At 43.3% G+C, this 18,591-nt stretch overlaps 1 protein-coding gene across 3 annotated transcripts; it reads right to left on the bottom strand.

Moving 5' to 3' along the window:
* Window positions 1-641: 641 nt before the first annotated feature.
* On the bottom strand, window positions 642-15,165 carry mgarpa (mitochondria localized glutamic acid rich protein a). Of its 3 annotated transcripts, XM_086178900.1 has the most exons (8): window positions 15,003-15,165; window positions 10,471-10,571; window positions 10,263-10,368; window positions 5,370-5,687; window positions 3,129-3,616; window positions 2,676-3,083; window positions 2,450-2,496; window positions 642-2,282 (listed from the first exon to the last, which is right to left on the bottom strand). In XM_086178900.1, exons 1-7 carry the CDS (start codon window positions 15,076-15,078, stop codon window positions 2,461-2,463), a joined length of 1,533 nt encoding a protein of 510 aa, XP_086035026.1. In that variant the 5' UTR covers window positions 15,079-15,165; the 3' UTR covers window positions 642-2,282; window positions 2,450-2,460. The 3 variants fall into 3 exon arrangements, with proteins under 3 accessions (XP_086035026.1, XP_086035024.1, XP_086035025.1); XM_086178898.1 differs by having other exon boundaries at window positions 2,676-3,616; XM_086178899.1 differs by lacking the exon at window positions 2,450-2,496 and having other exon boundaries at window positions 2,676-3,616.
* Window positions 15,166-18,591: the final 3,426 nt, after the last annotated feature.

Here is an 18,591-nt window from a genome sequence, read left to right as displayed (position 1 = left end):
AGATCAACTCAACCACAGTGTGCTTGTGTCCAATAGAAAGGAAAGGGAGTATGTTGTGTCACATATGAAGACCTTTGTGACAAGCAGTGGAACTGCAGTAAATGGAAGTTGTGGTTGTGGTGTCTCCACTAGAGAGCAGCATACACTTTCTTTTCATCAATGGACCCACTCGTGAAGACTTGTAGCCATGAGGCATCAATGTTATTGTGTCAGATGAGGTTTTAAATTTCTGGTCTAATCCCATTGATTGGCTTCCTCTGGATACTGGAGATAAAGAACAAGACGGCTTTTGGGATAAACGAGCCACTTACTGTGGCATGTTCTTATGTTCTAAAAAAAAAAAAAAAAAAAAAATCAATGCTAGTTTACAGGAACAATTTACGTGCCGTAATTGGTGGTTTCAGTGTTCTGAAATAAGGCTGCTTTCTAGGTGTATTGAACTCTTGTGGCTCAATGAAAAAAAATCATGGCACCAAGACGGGTGGGAAAGCGGGTTTGCGTTTAGTGCTGTTATCAAGAGGTTACTTACCCATTGATCCATTTGGCAAATATTTAAGAACTCGGTCCCTCAAATAAACTGTTCTGAAAATTGAAATCTTACACCGGTATGCTTGGGCTGCCACAAGTCAGTCAACACACAATAAGAATTTAATCCCTTTATTTTGCAAAGACTTTGCCTGAAACAGATTGTCCCAGCATTGACATGTCGAGGCATTCGTTCACACCTTACAGAAATGTGACTTGGAGCAAGAAAAGACACAAATTTCTATCTTAAAAATACAGAATGTGCAGTTCATGACAGGATACCTTACAAATACTGTATTCAGAAACTAACAAACCCAAAAAGAGGAGAGTGAGAGATGTAGCACAGTCATAACAGTTCACACTTTTTAAAAAAAAACCCAAAACGACTTTCCGGACACAGTTCATTTCATAAATATCTCCACTTGTCCCGAACCCTTTCGAAACACATCCAGATCAGCAACAGACAAACAAACCGTGCAGAAAAGACAGAAACACGCTCACAGGATCCCCATTTCAAACTATGCGCGACGCAGTGTTTTCGCAGAAGGACTTTACAGTTTATCAGAAATGTTTCCCGGTGCTTTTTTTAACTTCACATCATTAGGATAAGTTACGGTGCAACAACCTCCTAAAGTAACTTTGCTCAGAGTCGAAGGAATGACAGCTACTGTGTGAACTGGAGGTTGAAATTTTGAAGAGTTCCTTCATGGTGGCAATGTCACAGAGATCTTGAGGACGTAACAGGAGAAGGTCGACCACTGTGCGTGGAATCGTGTTGGTTGGACAAATTACAGTGCGGTAAACAATCTCCGTTGGCTGTTTTACAAGTGTCTTGCTGGTATTGGAAACAGGAAGTCGAAGAGGTCACAAACCTTGAGGGAAGGTGAGGTAGAGAGCTAACGGTAGGTTTTGTCAGTGCTCTGAGTGTCTTCATTGAGGAAAAAGACGTGGCTTGCCAGCTTTGCATCTCAGGCAGCAGTAAAAAGAAACCTGAGTTTGAATTAAAGAAAGCTGGTGACTAAACACGTCTCGAACGATCCAACAGCTTGACACCAAACACCGTCGATCCAAATGACAAGAATCTTAAAAGGAGAAATGCGAAGATGTAAACTGACGATAGAAGGAAAAAAGAAAAAGTGACTGGCTCAGAATCGTCAAAAGAATTTGAATGAACGAAACCAGAAGTTGAAGTTCGGGCCACCAAATGTAGCCGATCGCAATGTAAATCAAGCCGGGTTGAGTCGGTGCCAAATCAGACACCAAGAAATGTGAGGCTCCCGCTTGCATTCTGGTCTCTAAAGACAGAACATTTTGATGAAAGGTGAAAAAGAAGTGATGTCCAGTTTCCCAGCTTAGACCAGTGATGGCGCCATTTGACCATTGGTGATCACTGTCGGATCCCAGTGGTGCCAATTGTACGACCGTGAGAATGAATTTTACCGTGGCAACGGTGTCCTTTTCCCTGCTGTTGAGACAGATTTGCTGGACCAACTCCAAACAGGCCATTGGACAAGAGCGAGTGCTATGTATCTGTGGGGAAAGGGGTACAACTGAACTCACCTAGACCTATTGAGTGGAGTGTCAGAATAATGTGACCTGGGCCAACACACAACAGTCAGGATAAAAAAAGCATCAGGCTAGACTCGTACGTTCCTTTTTCTGTCCAGTTAGAGAGGGAAAGAATCTTGGGGGAGGGCGGGGGGGTTTGAGGCACATCCACTTCATGTTCAGGAGCTGTTGTCATTCAGGTGCAGTTACTGCAGTGGACAGAAAAATCAAGAGTGTATTAGTTCATATAAAAAGACGGTCACGTATCCGCTGTGTTCTATAGTCTAGATTTGATTCTTGAGATATGTATGTGTACATGTTGAATTTAGGTCAATTGCCCTATCCTTTTAAGAAGAAGTATTCAGGGGCTCAGTACCTTAGTTGGGACTACTGCATTTGCATCCTAAGAAGCAGTCTCTTAGCCTGAGTAGCAAAATTTAATGTTAGGTATGTTTGGGTATTCTGAAGCCTATTAATAAGCTTGAATATTGAGAAATCTAAAAATTTTAGCTCCATTTCATAAATGGAAATGTTTGACAACTTGATTTAAAAAATAAATAAATAAATAAATAAATAATGCGACACCCAAAAAAAGATTGTACCTCAGACGCAGGAACTTCATCATCGTCTGGTGCCGGGATAATCCTGCCACTCACTGGCCCCACACCAAGCACCTTGGGCCGTTTTTCTGTTTTGGGTGCTCCTTCCAAAACAACAACGATGTACTCTTTCTCAGGGGCTGCAACTTCTTCCACGACTGCAGGAGTGGCTGTTTCTTCTGATGGCCCAAGCGGGGCCTCCTCAACCATTACCTCCAGCACTGGAGCTGGGACCTCTGCTGGCTCTGGCTGGGCCTCCTCAACCACTGGAGAAGGGACCTCTGCTGGCTCTGGCAGGGCCTCCTCAACTGGGGTGGGGACCTCTACAGCTGCTGGTTGAACCTCCTCAGCCACTGGAGCAGGGACCTCTGCTGGCTCTGGCTGGGCCTCCTCGGCAACTGGAGCAGGTACCTCTGCTGACTCTGACTGGGCCTCCTCGGCCACTGGAGCAGGGACCTCTGCCGCCTCTGGTTGGGCCTCTTCGGCCACTGGGGCAGGTACCTCTGCTGCCTCCGGTTGGGCCTCCTCAACCACTGCCTCCTGCACTGGAGTCGGGACCTCTGCTGCCTCTGGTTGGGCCTCCTCAACCACTGCCTCCTGCACTGGAGTCGGGACCTCTGCTGGCTCTGGCTGGGCCTCTTCAGTGACTGCTACATCGGACTCCTCAACTGGAGATGAGGCCTCTTCTTGCACAGCCTCCAATACCACTGGCTCCTCCGGCAATGGCGCAGCCTCCTCCACAGGAGACGACGTCTCCTCTGCCACCGCAGCCTCCTCCACTGGCTTAGTATCCTGTTCAATTTGCACAACAGATTCAGCAGGTTGTGCCTCTTCTGGTGTCTGGGAGTCATTTGTTGCCGGTATGCAGACATCCTCAACTGCTGCCAACACTTCCTTAGCTTCAGCTGTCTCCGATACCTCAAGGGCAATGGCAGCCGACAGCACTGCAACATAAAATCCAGCCATCCAAAAGTCACTGATGCTCAAAGATAAAAAGTTTCCAATATTTGTTAGCCAAGTAACTCATTTCATGTGATAAGGATCTAGTGCCAGCAAGATTCCTAGAGGCATGTCTATACAGAAAGTCGGAAACTTCTGAGGAAGTTAGTGATCAATCCGACGAAGTACCTCCATTTATAGCTAAGGGGGGAAAAAATTGCAGAAGCTCCAGAAAAAGAAAACACAAAAACTTCCATGTCTTTGGAGACATTCTTCAACCTTATGTCAAGAAAAGATTTGGTTTGGGGGGGAGGGGGGGATCCTACTGGTGTCTTCCATTTTTTGAGGCGTGGGTCCAATTGAAGTGTTTTACAAAGCTTGAATTTAACAGGGCAATCTGGATACCACTCTGATGGATCAGCAATTTGTTATGTGGACAAAATTTCTAGAGTGTACCTTCTGCAACACTGTAGGTTTAGTTGACAAGAATAGCAAGCATGCTGTAGATATTAGTTGGGTTTCACACAAGTCACTTCAAGACATGCTCGCGTTTGAACACTGGATCTAAAACTACAGACTTTGGACTCTGTGTAGAACATCATGCAAATAATACCACCGTTCACCAGTGTGGCCTGAGCAATAAGTCCATTGTGTTAAGAAGCAGAGAAGGTGAGGTCAAGCAATGGAAGGGCAGAGCTTCAAGGAGACGGCTTGTTCGTCGGTTCGCGTCACATATGAAATACGTCCGGTGGGATAGCCAAGCGTAGTTCTAATTCAAAAAAATATGAAAATTAAGAAAAAAAATTTAACCGGTGCAAATTCCATAAAGGGACCAATTTAGACAAAGACTGCAGCAAGACTTTCCGTGTTGGTAGGAATTTTATTGTTTGGCTTGATCGATTACTGTTAAAACTTTACACTGCTCATTATCCGGCCGTGAGAATAAAACGTTGGGATCACATGACTGGTCTTCGCAGCCTCATGAGGTAACAACTTCACATTTCACAACAGTTCCCATCTTATGTACAGTTTCACAGCCTCTTGGTAATTACACACTTAAGGATAAACGAGCTTCCACACACGCATACACACACTCGCACACATAAAAATGCAGTGTTCGAATAGGAAATTGCACTAGGGTGGATTCATGTGCGCAAGAATCATTATCACAGCATCTAAAGAGGTTCTGCTTGGATTACGGCGTGCGGGTGGTTGAATCTTGACCCGTTTGAGTCGGAACAATCAGGGTTCGGCGAAAAATTAACTCCCACTGAACGACCGCGTTTGATAACACGCAAAACTCTACATGAGCAGCCAAACGAACACCGCGAAGCACGCTGGTCTACAGCCGTGAAACACGAGGCCCAGGAGGACTTTACGGCTTACTAGGTTATGTTCTGAGGAAATGAAGGTTCTAGGGCTGCCAAACGGTTTGTAGTTGCACACAGAAACTAACCTGAGTTTTGTCGCTTCCCACATAAACTGACAACGATGCTGCTCGTCAAAATCCACTCCAATAAATAGATATAAATCTTGAGGAAGACAAGAGAAAGGCCATTCGCCCAGGCAGTGATAAAGTAAAGAGGTTTCATTGTTCCCAGTGTTGTGAAAGAGGGGGAAAAAAAAAAAAAGCCCTGTGAGATCTTGCAGCCATTGAGAGATAGCTGTGTGTGTCTGACCGTGTGTGTCTCCCTGTGGTGAAATGTGTGGAACCTCAGGCGTCGGAGGCAGCAGCCTCCTCCTCCTCAGATGTCGTACCGTTGCTTTCGGGCTCCTCGGAGGCGACTGCAGCTGGCTCAGGGGCCGCCTCTGCAGCTTCTTCGACGGCATCCACCGGCTGGGCCGCCTCTTCGGCAACTGCTGCCACCTCCTGTTCCACTTCGGCGACGACCTCGGCGGCCTCCTCCGCTACGACCTCGGCAGCCTCCTCCGCTACGACCTCGGCAGCCTCCTCCGCTACGACCTCGGCAGCCTCCTCCGCTACGACCTCGGCAGCCTCCTCTTCGGGTGCTGCCTCCTCCTCTTCGGGCGCTGCCTCTTCCTCTTCGGGTGCTGCCTCCTCTTCCTCCTCCTCCCCTGGGAAAGGCCAAAATGTTTTCAGTACACTGGTAGGATTCCTGGTGTTTTCCTTGCTAAGCACTACTAAAAATAGGAACCTATCAGCAAGGCCGTTGAAAACGGGTACATGCCTCAGGCTACATGCGGTTTTCGATTAGGTTGAGATGGAGGTGATCCATTTCTAATTCAGGAGGCGTCCCCCCCTACCCCCCCAAGTCGATTTATTGGGCTCAGTATCAATAATCTATCAATAGAGCACCTTACTGATAGGCTAGGACGAGATCTTTACCCCAGTAAAGTTAAGAAACTAATGTCCCACAAAATGCAAAAAGACAAAGCTGTGAGCCACATGAAATGCTCTGTTTAATAAATAAATAGATAAAATTGATTTATCCCCTTCAGGTTTACATTTAGCAGCAAGAGCCCAAGAGGTGATGCGGATTCGGTATGCTTAATGGAGATCGATAGATTTAGGAGGTGAGCCTGAGTTCATGTATCCTGATCCCTCCAAGCCGCCAAGAAAAACAAGAATTACACCTGAGTATTTTGACCATGTCAAAGTGGAGACCATGTATTTTACATAGCCCTACAACTGACAAGTGATTACATCTAAACTTTATAAATATACTTTAAAAGAAACAAGGAATCCATTGTAAGAATGCTTTCACTTTGGGATTTTCCAATACCATTAACTGATTTCCCTTTTCCTGTCCTGCAATATTGACTGCCTCCGCATAAAAGACAAACCCCCACTTCTGTAACATCCAACAAATTTCCTCCAAAAGCGTAAGTTTCAGCTTGTCGTCACATTTGCTGCACTCCTGGTCTCCGACAGACACGGCCAACAAATCCTTTCATTACATTTTCCACATCCCAATCGGTAGCAGTTCGTATTTCTCTCCAATCCCGTCAACCCAGGTATTCCCCATGTTTTAACTTACATTTGTGCAGGTTCTCTTACCCCAGATGTTGAGGTGATCACTTCCTTTTTGTCATTGGACTGAAACCTAAAAAGCCATATTCGGGCACAGGAAAACGGCACTGCGCACATTCAGAGGATCTATGCAATCCCACTTACAAGCGTGAGGCGGTCAAAAGGGCTGAACACGATCGCAATTGCAAGACGGAGAAACCGTGTCAGTTTCCAATGAAACATGGTGCGGCAGACAAAAGCAAGGTTTCAGAGACTTCATTTGCATTAAACATTTTGTTGGGTACGGATGGGTTAATGATGTGTTCAAGTGCTTGTCCAAAAAAAAAATGTCCAAATTCAGTCCTATATTTAATAACCACTGAGTTTTTTTTCTCCCACACTAAAGAGCTTTATATAAATCTCACACCCCCCCCCCTCATCCTTTGTCTTGTGAGAAAATGCAAACAGGTTTAAAGTTATGGATGTCTCTTCAATGGCAATGTTGAAATGCGTCTCAGTTTCCAATTGGTGCAGCCCCCTATCCCATGTGACGCTACCAGCCAATCAAATTAGCATGTTCCCTCAGAGCCATCCTGATACCTGCTGTTTTCATTTGACTTTGTCGCTGTATCCCCAAAGGCTTGTCGAGAGGCAAAACATAAAAGCTTTCAGAAAAAAAGTGTTGCTGGTATCAGTCTGCCAATCATACATTAGTAATCATTTCAAAGAACGCAAGATTATTTCCTGGATAACGACGAGCCATGGGTTGCACATCTTTAAATCAGATATCTAGGGATGGCAGAGGGACATAGACCTAGAAGTTATCTGGGCAAATGTACAACTGTAGAAAACAACACTTCTGCAACGCACGGTGGGGCGGAGTGATGTAAAAGTTACCATTTTTGCCAGACAGTGCTTCTGACAAGTTTTCATTGGAGTTTTTGCTGATACTCAGTTGTCTGCGACTTATTGTAAAGGGCACACTTTAGACCAACCTTGAGTGCAATGTTGGAAAGAAAGTAGAAACAACTGTTCTATCCTACAGCTTCAGAATAACAGACATTGCTGTAAAGTAAGGAGAGTTTGGAGAAGAGGTGTGTGCAAGCGGGTTGGAATGGGTGAAGAAAAGTGTCAGGGGCGAGAAAAGGGGATTAGCAAGATTGAAGGGGAAGGCATACAAGGCAGTGACGAGACCGGGGATGTCTGGTTTAGAGACAATAGCAGGATGGACAAGATCAGGAATACGTCCATCACAGGGACATCACGTTGGATATTCTGGGGATAAGAATCAGACGGAGATGGTTTGGACATGGACAGAGGAAGGGCAGTGAATATCTGGGCAGAACGATAGTGCGGTTGGAACTGCCAAGCAGGAGGAAAAAGAAATAGTTGCAGAGTATGCTTTGGCTTTCAAAAGTAACACTATCAGGGCTTTGACCAACACTGAGCTCACACCACAGGATATACAAAATCTGACCAATCGAAGGAGTGGGTACCCACAGACTGATAGATCCATGACATTTAAGTGGTATTAACCTCCACAAACCTGACGTCCGCATTCGTGGACATCCCATTTTGGGTTGAATTGATCATGTCGTGGGGAAATTCAGCCAGTGTCACCATATAGCAAAGGACGATGCTTAAGTTCTGAATACTAAATGGGCCAAAATCGCAAAGACAAATTCAAAAATGGTATAAAAACAAGAGATTTGGTCTTCGACGTTTAAGGCAGACACCTGAGGATTAGGTCAAGAAGGGGGACCAAACATACTTGGCACAAATAGATTCCGTTTTGAGATTACATAGACCATAAACTGGGGAAATGGCTAAAAGGTCTAAAATAAATGATGATCAAGCTGCCGCCTCACTGCCGAAAAATGTAAAGATGCACTGTGGTCAGTTAAGGAATGAGGTTTAAATTTTTGGGAAAGTCCTCAGTGACACAGATGGTTCTTCCCCATAGCTTTGGTGAGTCTCTGCAACTGACAACAGGCAAGTAAGCCATTAATACTTTCTGAGCGGCTAGCCTGCATGCGCATGCTGGGACGCTCCCCCACCAAGATAAACACAGGGAGGGATTATCGGAGCTGTCCTACAATCCCTTTGCGTGTGGCGAAAACAAATCTGCTGCCAACAGTTAGCTACAGACATTCATTTCAGGATATGTCCATGTAAAAAGACAAAAATAATAACCGCTTTCATGCAAATAAGTCCTATCTGCCATCACATTTGGATATTCCACAGTATCGAGTTACCTCAGGTTGGACTACTGCTACTTTGCAAGGGGGGTTCTGTCGGCTCAGGTTACATTTGTAGGATCAGTGAGTGATTGATAGGGCTCACTCTGATAGAAACTTCAAAAGTATAGGAATTGCCAACTAAATGGCAGTACTGGGTTCATACATAATTGAGGACTTCGCACTGTAAGCAATTAACAGAAGGTTCGATCGTTTAACAGCGGAAATACAACTGCCCAGCCCCTTTTGGGGATCATTTATAATTGTTAATAGCTGAAAAGCATCGGTAATACAAACCACAATGATCTCATCGATGGTTCGAAACGAGAACTTGCGAACCGCTTTTCTGTTAAAACCAAATTCTTTCTGGAGATCCAATGAGTCAGTCCAAATTCAGGACAGAATTTTTGGGGCAGGTGCAACACAGCCTTGACTTCAACTTCATCTGTTCCTCTCGGTCACAAGAAACATTACCCCTGCCAAAAATTAAGCCCTCAAACTAGCAAGAGGGTAAAAACAAATGCGTTCGGAGCGCTTCTAAGTAAAGGGGGACCCATGTCAGGCCTACAACTTTGCATGAAATTGGAGTAAACTGGACACAAGAAACCCCCTCCGGGTGTCAGTGTCTCATGACGCCCTGATGGGGCCGTCTCATTGGAGAGAAACAAGCTCAAAACCACTACTGAACAAATTTTACTGAGAGCTGTATTTTTATTAATGGACTTTAAAATTGGGATCCACGCTGGTTGTATCGCTTTAGTTGGTTGATTTATCCACTACCCCTCAAGAGCAAAAAAAAAAAATGCTCCATGGCGCAAAAACAGTTGGGGTCCGCCGGCAAGGCAAGCAGCCATTCGTGTGACTGAAAATGCTGCAGAATAAATGCCAGGGCCTGGAGGTGGCGCAGTGACACAGCCACAGAAATGCACCAAAAAACAAAGACATGGGGTGTGCACATAAGCGCAACTGGTGTGATGGAACCAAAACTCATGGAGAAATTGACCAGCTGATGGCTGGTTTAGCACATGCTGGTTAAGGAAGGAGCTGAGCAACGGCAACATTGCTTGAGAAAAGATCCGCTTCTGTGTCTACGGCTGACACGCAAAGCTTGTGTTTTCAGATTTATGCACTCTGGGACCCATTTTCAAAAAATAGCACCAGCACCCAGTTCTATTTAAAATGCTAAAATCCAAACATTGCAAGCAATGCCAGGGTAAACAACTGATTAAAATTCAGCGAATTATAACTGACGCTACCGTTAACTAACCTTGATGATCGGCCACCTTTATAGTTTGTCAATTATGCATAAACTTGGACATGAAATCAGGTCAGCCTTCCTCGTGCTTGAACCCCATGCCCACAACCGTTGTAGGGTGAAAGCTCATCTGTAGTTTGTTTACAATGCTAACCTGGTTGTCCAAACAGCCTGTGACCACTACTTACTCTGTGGAGGCCATGGTTTGGGCTCCCAGGCTTTCTTTGGTCTGGCGTTGAGCTCCGCAATGCGGTCGTTGAACCTGGCGCTGTCCGAGGACACGGTGCTGTATGCCTGAGGACAGGACAGTCGCATGTTTCGGTCACCATTGCCACATCACAAAATCAGTTATTGCTGGGCGTGTTTTGTTAAATAGAAAATGAAAATAGAACTTACATACGATACCGCACCGACAAAGGCTCCGCCGCATAGCAAGGTATAGATTATGTTCTCCCCAGAGCCACCAGGAACAGACGACATTGTCCGCCGCGGCAAAACTGGATGGTTGAAAGACAAATGTGAGATAGACGTCATACAACATGTACTTCATGATCTCACTTTAACTGTATGCTACATTGATATGTATCAAAGTACAAGGGTTGATTGATTTTAACATGGAGATTAACAAATGGCCCAGGGATGGCGTTTGACCGAATCCATATTAAAAGTACACTAAAATCTGGAAAAGGAAGATCTTACCAGTGTTACGTCAAGAGTCAATAAAGACCTGCTGCTACAATGGCCGCTTTCGAGCAGAACAGTTCCAAGAACTCCATTCCAAGAGCTGTCCTGCTCAAAGTTCACGCTGGGAACTACACTCCTCTTTTAGCTTTGCATTCAGACAAGCAGGAAGGGACCATAGTGACAACAGCAACGTGTACATTAAAGCGCCAAAACAATCAAAAGTGAAAACTACAACGCTGTTGAACAACAAGGAGAGTGAAGCTGCCCAGGTGTTCATGTTCTACATGGCGGGAGTAATAACCATGGACAGAAGTGTTTTTATTTTCTCCCTGTACTGATTTGTCGTGTGAAAACACCAGCTGCTAGCGAGATCCGTGTTTACTCAAAAATGGCAGTGAGCTAGAAGTATCTGGTAATGGGTCTCAACAAGCATCTACATCATAGAAGTTCCTCTGGGACCTTAAGAAGACTCTGCTTCTGAGTATGAGCTAAAATGGTTCGAGGAACTGAGCCCATGGGTCCTAGTTCCTATGCCGTTCAAAAGCCTGAAAAAAAGTCCTGGTTCCTGAAATGGTTCTTGGAACTGCCAAAAGTTCCTACTGTTACACAAGCGGCTAATGTTGGACTTACCCTTGGCCCTGCCCAATACTGTGCTGTGATTGGCAATTTACATCATAGAGATGTGGCTTGTCAAAGGTAACTTTCCAAAACACAAGTACTCACATCTATTTATTTAGTATAAAAACTTATGATTTCTCATGAAAGTGCCAGGATCTTAAAGCTTTGAACATGATAAAGTATGCACTAAATTTGAAATACTTCTACGGCCCAGTGTCTCATTCTGAGAAGGAAGTCACGGGAAGAAATGTTTTTCGGTCATCTTGAGCCTTGAGGCGCGATGTTAAATATGCATATGGACACAGCCTTCGGTGTTCATTTTGTGCACAACTGCATGTTTTCAGGGAGGCTTGCAGATGCAAGACCGAACTCAGCAGTACCATGGAAAGGTGTAGGGCAGTGTTGTGAGCTTTGCTCAAGAAGAAAATATCGGTATGGTCAGGGAGGCAGATTCTCCATCCACAATACACAATGTATTTAGCGGCCACACAACCTACCACCATCTACTGCGTTTTATCTTTTTTTGTCAGAAACACCAACTCAGAATTTGGAAGCTGGACACTGACCTCTCCGCACTGCCCTCTAGCAGAAATATTGCTTAATAACACTCAGACATACCTCCCCATGTACCTATTTATGTCCGCAATGTGAACATAAATGAACCTTAAGTGTCTTTTTCAATGTGACAAACCATTGTGAGGCCCCAGTTGAAGTCAAGGATACTCCAGTGCCATGTGCATCAGCAGGGTACTAAAAACGAGCTCCGTGACCCGGCTCCCACACACCTTCACCGGATAATCAGCTAAAGTCTTGGGAAAGTCTAAAGTGAACAGTATGACGGACATGGAGGTCAAAGTGTCACGGGATTAAGTCATGACACCTTTCTCAGATTAAAACTGGACCCCCAGGTAAGAGGGGAGCCGCACATTTGTATTATTGGATTTTCCTTGCGCTAGTTAACTGCAGCAAAGGCCACAGAGTATGCGGCAAAATTAGAGATCGATAAAAACAACGTAGTGGCCATAACAGTACGCAGCTACTTAAAACTTTACGTACTTTGATGGTGCCACTGCCAGTGTCACTTGCCATTCCCTTCATTCCTGTATGCCATGAATAAAACACTAACAGCTGCCAAAAGACACATTGTAAATTGACAATACTTTTATTTCCGTGCAGCTAAACTACCTATTATTTCAGGCAGACTTTCAGAGGCTTAATGTTGATCCATTTTGGGGGTTTTAGAGGATTAGAGGCTTGCAGGGCATCTTCGCCAAACTCGTTTCTCCAGGCGTGTAGGGGGAAAGGTTAAGAGACACACAAAAAAAAAAAAAAACAATTTAAAGAGGCAGTGATACAAATATTGAAAACAAAGGCTTATAAAACGCCAAAAGAAATCCTGGCTCGAAAAAAAATGTAGTTAATCATTCAATGAAAAGGGAACTTTTGGGAAAGGATTTCTATTGAGAGCTTTTAATTTAAAAAATGTGAAGGTTGTCATTACCTCACAGTTGAAAACACCTTTCACAGGCATTAAAAAAAAAAAAAAAAAAAGCAACACCACATGGGGTCGTTTCAGAGCCTCTGATCCAAACTTGAAATGTCTTGGCGGAAGAATAAAACAAAAAAGATCACGAACTGTTTGGGAAACATTTTGTTTCACTGATGTCACCCCAATAAAAATCAAAAAAGAGACAAAGAAACTAAGAATAAAATCGGCCAAGCAAACGTTGCCGAACGGAAACAAGGGGGTGAAAATGTTTCTTTCCTGAATGAAGAGTAAACAAAATTAAATGTCAGTATTTAATGCTGAGATTACTCAGAGCATAAACAATAAACTACACTCTTTTAATGAAGACCTTTATAAGACGTCTTACAGGTAAAACCACGAGTGGATATTCATGAATCGAGACGTCGTCATGGAAACGGGCCGCCGCCAAAGTAAACAATTGTAGAGCAGGTACCGTCTCAGGAGCACAACTAAAATAATGCAGATAGTGAGCGTTCACACGAGGCACTTCAGGTTGGGGACACGCTACCCAACTGTCACCATGGTTACCGCTTTGACAAGACTTAGCGGGAGTTCACGCCGACCCCCATGACTGGACAGAGGGACAGATTAGACGGTATTGTCAGAGCTAGTTTTGGGACAGCGGGTGTGGCTCAGCACCAAAATCTATTAGCGTGCCAGAGGAACAGAGACGATCTGTCGCTGTCAATCCAACGCGTTTGAATTTTACGGCAAATCCAGGACCAGCAGCGAACCCACGTGAAGTAGTGGTGATACGAAGATAATACTTGTTTGTGGTGTTTGAGGAACACAATCACATAACTGGACTTAAAGAGATGCGACACACTGGTCGCCGTAGTTACCAATTCAGGAAAGACTTTGGAGTTCACCAAACCCGCTTTGTGAGATTAGACGTTTAGTGTCTGCGTCTGATAAGGACTCGCACGTGTGGATGGACCCAATTTAACACATCAAACTCACGAGTGGCAGTTTGGCGGGTAAACAAACACGGAGGACAACGGCCGGTTGTCAACTATCCATTTAATAGCGTCAGTAGACAAACACAGCGAGAATGTCATAACACCAATGGCGGACAGCGAAGGAGGGAGAAGGCCGATAAAGCGAAATTGGACTAAAAGCACTGAGCAACAGCGACAGCCAGACGTTTGCCGTCCATGTGCATTGGGTCGGTTTGACCAATCATGTCTTCAGATCCCCGTCTTCGAAATCTCCCGAAATCAGGCGGGTTGTGTCAAAACTGCTAACCACGGTGACGGTTAGACGCCGCGTCCTCAGGCGAGGCCTCGTCCGGGCTTCGTCGGCTCGCTACCTCCTTTGTTGTTTTGACATTCGCACCAAATTTGTCCTCGGACGCTACTTCTTCCGTCCCGCCTCCTCTTTTCCTCCTTTTTGGAAACAAATGTTTCAATATTAGCATTAGATGTGAAATCCAAAAGCGTTCGATTGAGCCAGAGGACGGGTCGGGTCACCTAGCGCTCTGTGGGGTTTCCTTCACACACTGACAGGTCTCTTCCAATAAATGTTGACTAAACCCAACAGCAAAATTTCAAAACTCCAAAAATTCTGCCAATATGTGTGTGTGTGTGTGTGTGTGTCACCTGAGATCTCTTGTGTAATGACCTGCAAGTGACAGATAAGCCGTAAAACCTGCAGGATCCCCATGCAGCTCACGCCCTTTACATTGGACCATGTGACCCACAGGGGCCACCATATTTGCCCCACCGCTGGAGTGAAGGTCATGTGTACATGTGTGTTCTGTGCATTAACAAGTTTAAAATTTGAATTTTCATCGAAAAAAATACAGCAAAATGCAATTGATGATTGACTTTTGCTAATTGACAGATTATTTCATTCATTGAGACGTTTTATAGGAGAAATACAGAAGCGTGGGAAGGGGGGGGGGTGATCGACTACTCATTTCTAAATAGAACATGTTTGCGTTATCAGTAATCGATTGAAAATGCGAACTAATCGAAGTCAAACGGATCCACGCGTGGGTGCGTGTGTGAGTGAGTGAGGGGGGAGGGACACGCAAGAGAACAGAGTGTTCTCCCTCAGTCCCGCACGCAGGAGGCGACGCGGCGCTTTCGGAACTCACCGTCTCGGGGAAGCGCCAGGGCCGCCCTCCGCGCCAGGGGCCCGCATTTCCTCCACACCGCTCTGCAGGACAGCATCGCTGCGTTCGGAGAGCCGCCGGTTGGGCCGAGAGAGACGAACAAGGAGGAAGAGGACGCGGGGGGGAGAAAGCTGCAGCCTCGGAGGGCGTCCGGCGAGTGGCTCGGTAGGCGGAGGGAAGCGAACAAGAGGGCGGAGGAACAGACGCGTCCGCCGCCGCACGGTTATATAGTCCCGGTATGAGGTGTGATTAGTGCCACTGACGCGCATGGAAATTACGCACAGGCGATTTTGTGCCATCACATCTTTTTATTAGTGTGTTTTTTTTCTCACATGCATCTGGGAGTTTTATACAGTGGGTTAAAAAAAAAAAAAAAAAGAAACGGGCAAGGGAAAAATTAACTTTGCAATGTATTTTTTTTGCTTCAAAATTTGAAAACTTTTTTTTTTAATGAGAAACCTTTTGAGTGGCATTGTCAAAACGATCTTTTCTTATTAAGATAAGATAAGATAAGATAAGATAAGATAAGATAAGATAAGATAAGATAAGATAAGATACGATAAGATAAGATAAGATAAGATAAGAACAACTTTATTAATCCCGAAGGAAATTGTTGTGCCAGAGTTACAGAAAATATAACAGTAATAAATAATAAAAAGAAAAAGGCAGAATTAGAAATAAAAAAACTATAAACTATAAAGTGTCTCAGTGAAACTATATAGTGTCTTAGTAAACAAGTGATAAAACTATAAGTGTCTTAGTAACAAGTGAGGTAAGGAGTGAACAATAGTACGATAAAAGGAAAAATTGTAGTGTAGCTGTTATGAAATGAAATATTGCACAGTTCTGAATATTGCACAGTGAAATGAAATATTGCACAGTTTTTTGCACAGTTATTTCTGTAAAACCACAAAAACAATCGCAAAAAAAAAAAAAAAAAATTAAAAAGATTGATTTAATAACCAGAATGGCCTATCAATCAATTTTCTAAAAAATTCCAGTGGCAAATTTTCCCAAAGTGACAAGATTTTCTCTTTTAACTCAGCAATATTTTTAGGGTGTAATTTCATCAATTCTTTTTTAATATTCATTTTTTATATTAATTCGCCATGTATTTTTTAGAGGAACAGTTCATTACATACAAAGATTTTTATAATTTACCCGTGTACCTCCCTTACACTGAAACGAAGGAAAAATTTGGACTTAGTGTTACCTCTAGTTATTGGTTTTACTGGTCCGGCCCCCCTGACATCAAATTAGGCCGTAAGTGACCCCCGGACAAAAATGAGTTTGACACCCCTAGTTGATATTGATTCTTTTTGCCACCTCAAGGAAAATCAATTTGGTTATTTTTCTAATACCTTATAGTCTTACATCCGTCTCATACTGTGTGAATTTATATATCGCCACCGGACAATATAATATGTAATTGTGAAAAAGTCCTTTTTTGACAAATAATTTTTTTTTTCAACCTAAATTAACTCGTTATTAACTCGTTACTCGTTTTATATTTTCTGAAAGCCTGAAAAAAATGTATATGCACAGTCATTGATGTTGGGGTTTATGTTGATTCTTGTTATCTGTGTGATTTCCGGGTTGCTGGGAATTTTGTGGGTGTGGTTTGGGGTGCAATGAATTCATTTTTTTTTTTTCTTAACCTGGGATTGAGCGGGAACAATTGTATTGCAGGTTTGTGTGGCTTGGCTGTGGCCAACAACAGCTATTGCTAAATAAACAGACATCACCCGGGTGTTTCCCTGACTAAAACACTACAATATATGTATATACACATGTATATGTATTTTTATTAATTACTATATTCTATATTTACCTGTATATATAGAATACAAAGATTACATTATATCATATAATAATGATATTATAATTCAGTACTTTAATGTAAACAAATTAACTAATAATTATAATTGTAAATATATAGGTGTGTGTATTTGTATACATACATACGCATGTGTACACATGCGTACACACACACACACACACACATATATATATATATTTATATATAAAACTCATTCTGTGAATACTGTTTGCATTCCTCTGCACTGTTAACATTTCTGCATCATTTACATTGTATTGCAATACTATGCTTACTATTTATTTATTGTTATTTACTGTATCTATTGTTTGTTTTTTGCTACCTATCTGGCTTCACTGTGAACAGCAAAATAAGAATTTCATTGTGCAGCGAAACACAATGTACAGAACACTGTACTTATGAAAATAAACATGTTTGAATCTAAAATCAATATCTGTATGTCTCTTGATACCTATCATTGCAGCGTGCTCACTCATTAATATCTTTGTTGCAAGGGATATAAAAGATGAAGCCATGAATGTAAATGTGTAGAAAAAAAGCTAATGCAATGACATTGAAATAGATTAGTGTGTAAACTGAATAAAAATAATGTTGTTTTTTTTTTTGTTTGTTTTTTTACATTTTCATAGGTAGACTGTGATTAGGTGTTTGCAATATTTAGTTTTTTTCCTCTAATAATTAATTGTTAATATTCTGACTTTTGACCCTTGTTTGTGAATGGAAAATTTATCATTTTCCAGGATTTTTTCCGTAAAAGTTTGGAACCCCCTAAACAGGTTTTGGAGGCTGCATGTGCAGCAGGCTACCCCGCCACCCGTAGCAGCAGCCACCCTCCATACCAATGTGACTTTCACGTTCCTCTGCTGCACAGTGGAAGCCATGCCTTTGGCTTGGAGAGTCAATGACATGAGGTCAACTCGATATTCTTTTACATCAGCAATACTTTTATCCGTTAACATGCTTACGTTTTGGTGTTCACCCTGGACCGGTCGCCAGTCAATTATAGGGCCACATTCACACGTACAGCTATTCACTCACTCATTCACGTTATATAAGCATAAAACCATTCACTCTCATTCATCAGTCATATAAGATAAGATAAACTTTATTGTTTCCATAGGGGTAATTCCTTTTTCACAGCAGCGTAACGATTATGATGTCAAAAAAAAAGGAAATTAATATGAATATAAATATGAATATAAAAAGAAAGGCAGGAGATAGCAAGACAAAAAATAATCCATGAATAAATAGACAGCAGATAAGTAGACAACAGACAACATCAGGGATGACAATGGGCAACATCAGGGGTGAAAAATACACAAGTAGAACTAAACAACAATGTAAATAAATAGAGTGACAAAAATAACTTGCGATGAATAAAATAAAACAAAATAGGCAGGATATGTGCGGACCGGGACAAATAAAGATAAGAGAGGCAGGAGAGTTAGGACATGATGTGAGTGGGTGAGGTAGTGAAAGGGGTAGGGTAGAGAGATTGTGGAATTGTGGAAGCAGCACAGGTGTACTCAGGCCGGTCAGAGTTGTGTTGTGTGTGAGTTGTGTGTTGCAGTCTGATGGCCGTGGGCACAAAGGAGCATCTGAAGTGTTGGGTTCTGAACCGGGGTGGGATGAGCCGTCGGCCGAAGGAGCCGCACATCAGCCACAGCTGGGAGCGGGAAGGATCGCCCAGAATAGCTCCCGGTTTGCCCTTCACCCTGCCACCGATTGAAGACA

This window comes from Fistularia commersonii, chromosome 31, assembly GCF_037954325.1.
Source record: "Fistularia commersonii isolate RoL2024-O1a breed Wild chromosome 31, RoL_Fcom_v1.0, whole genome shotgun sequence".
Lineage (NCBI taxonomy): Eukaryota > Metazoa > Chordata > Actinopteri > Syngnathiformes > Fistulariidae > Fistularia > Fistularia commersonii.
The sequence above is the reverse complement of the archived record's forward strand: the minus strand, read 5'-3'. Positions and strand labels throughout refer to the sequence as shown.

Excerpts from the sequence above, each read along its gene's own strand:
- mgarpa (XM_086178898.1), bottom strand. The coding sequence starts at position 15,078 with ATGCTGTCCTGCAGAGCGGTGTGGAGGAAATGCGGGCCCCTGGCGCGG. Across the intron at positions 10,572-15,002 it reads CCTGGCGCTTCCCCGAGACG|TTTTGCCGCGGCGGACAATG; the intron begins GTGAGTTCCGAA and ends TCAACCATCCAG. Across the intron at positions 10,369-10,470 it reads TTGTCGGTGCGGTATCGTAT|GCATACAGCACCGTGTCCTC; the intron begins GTAAGTTCTATT and ends TCCTGTCCTCAG.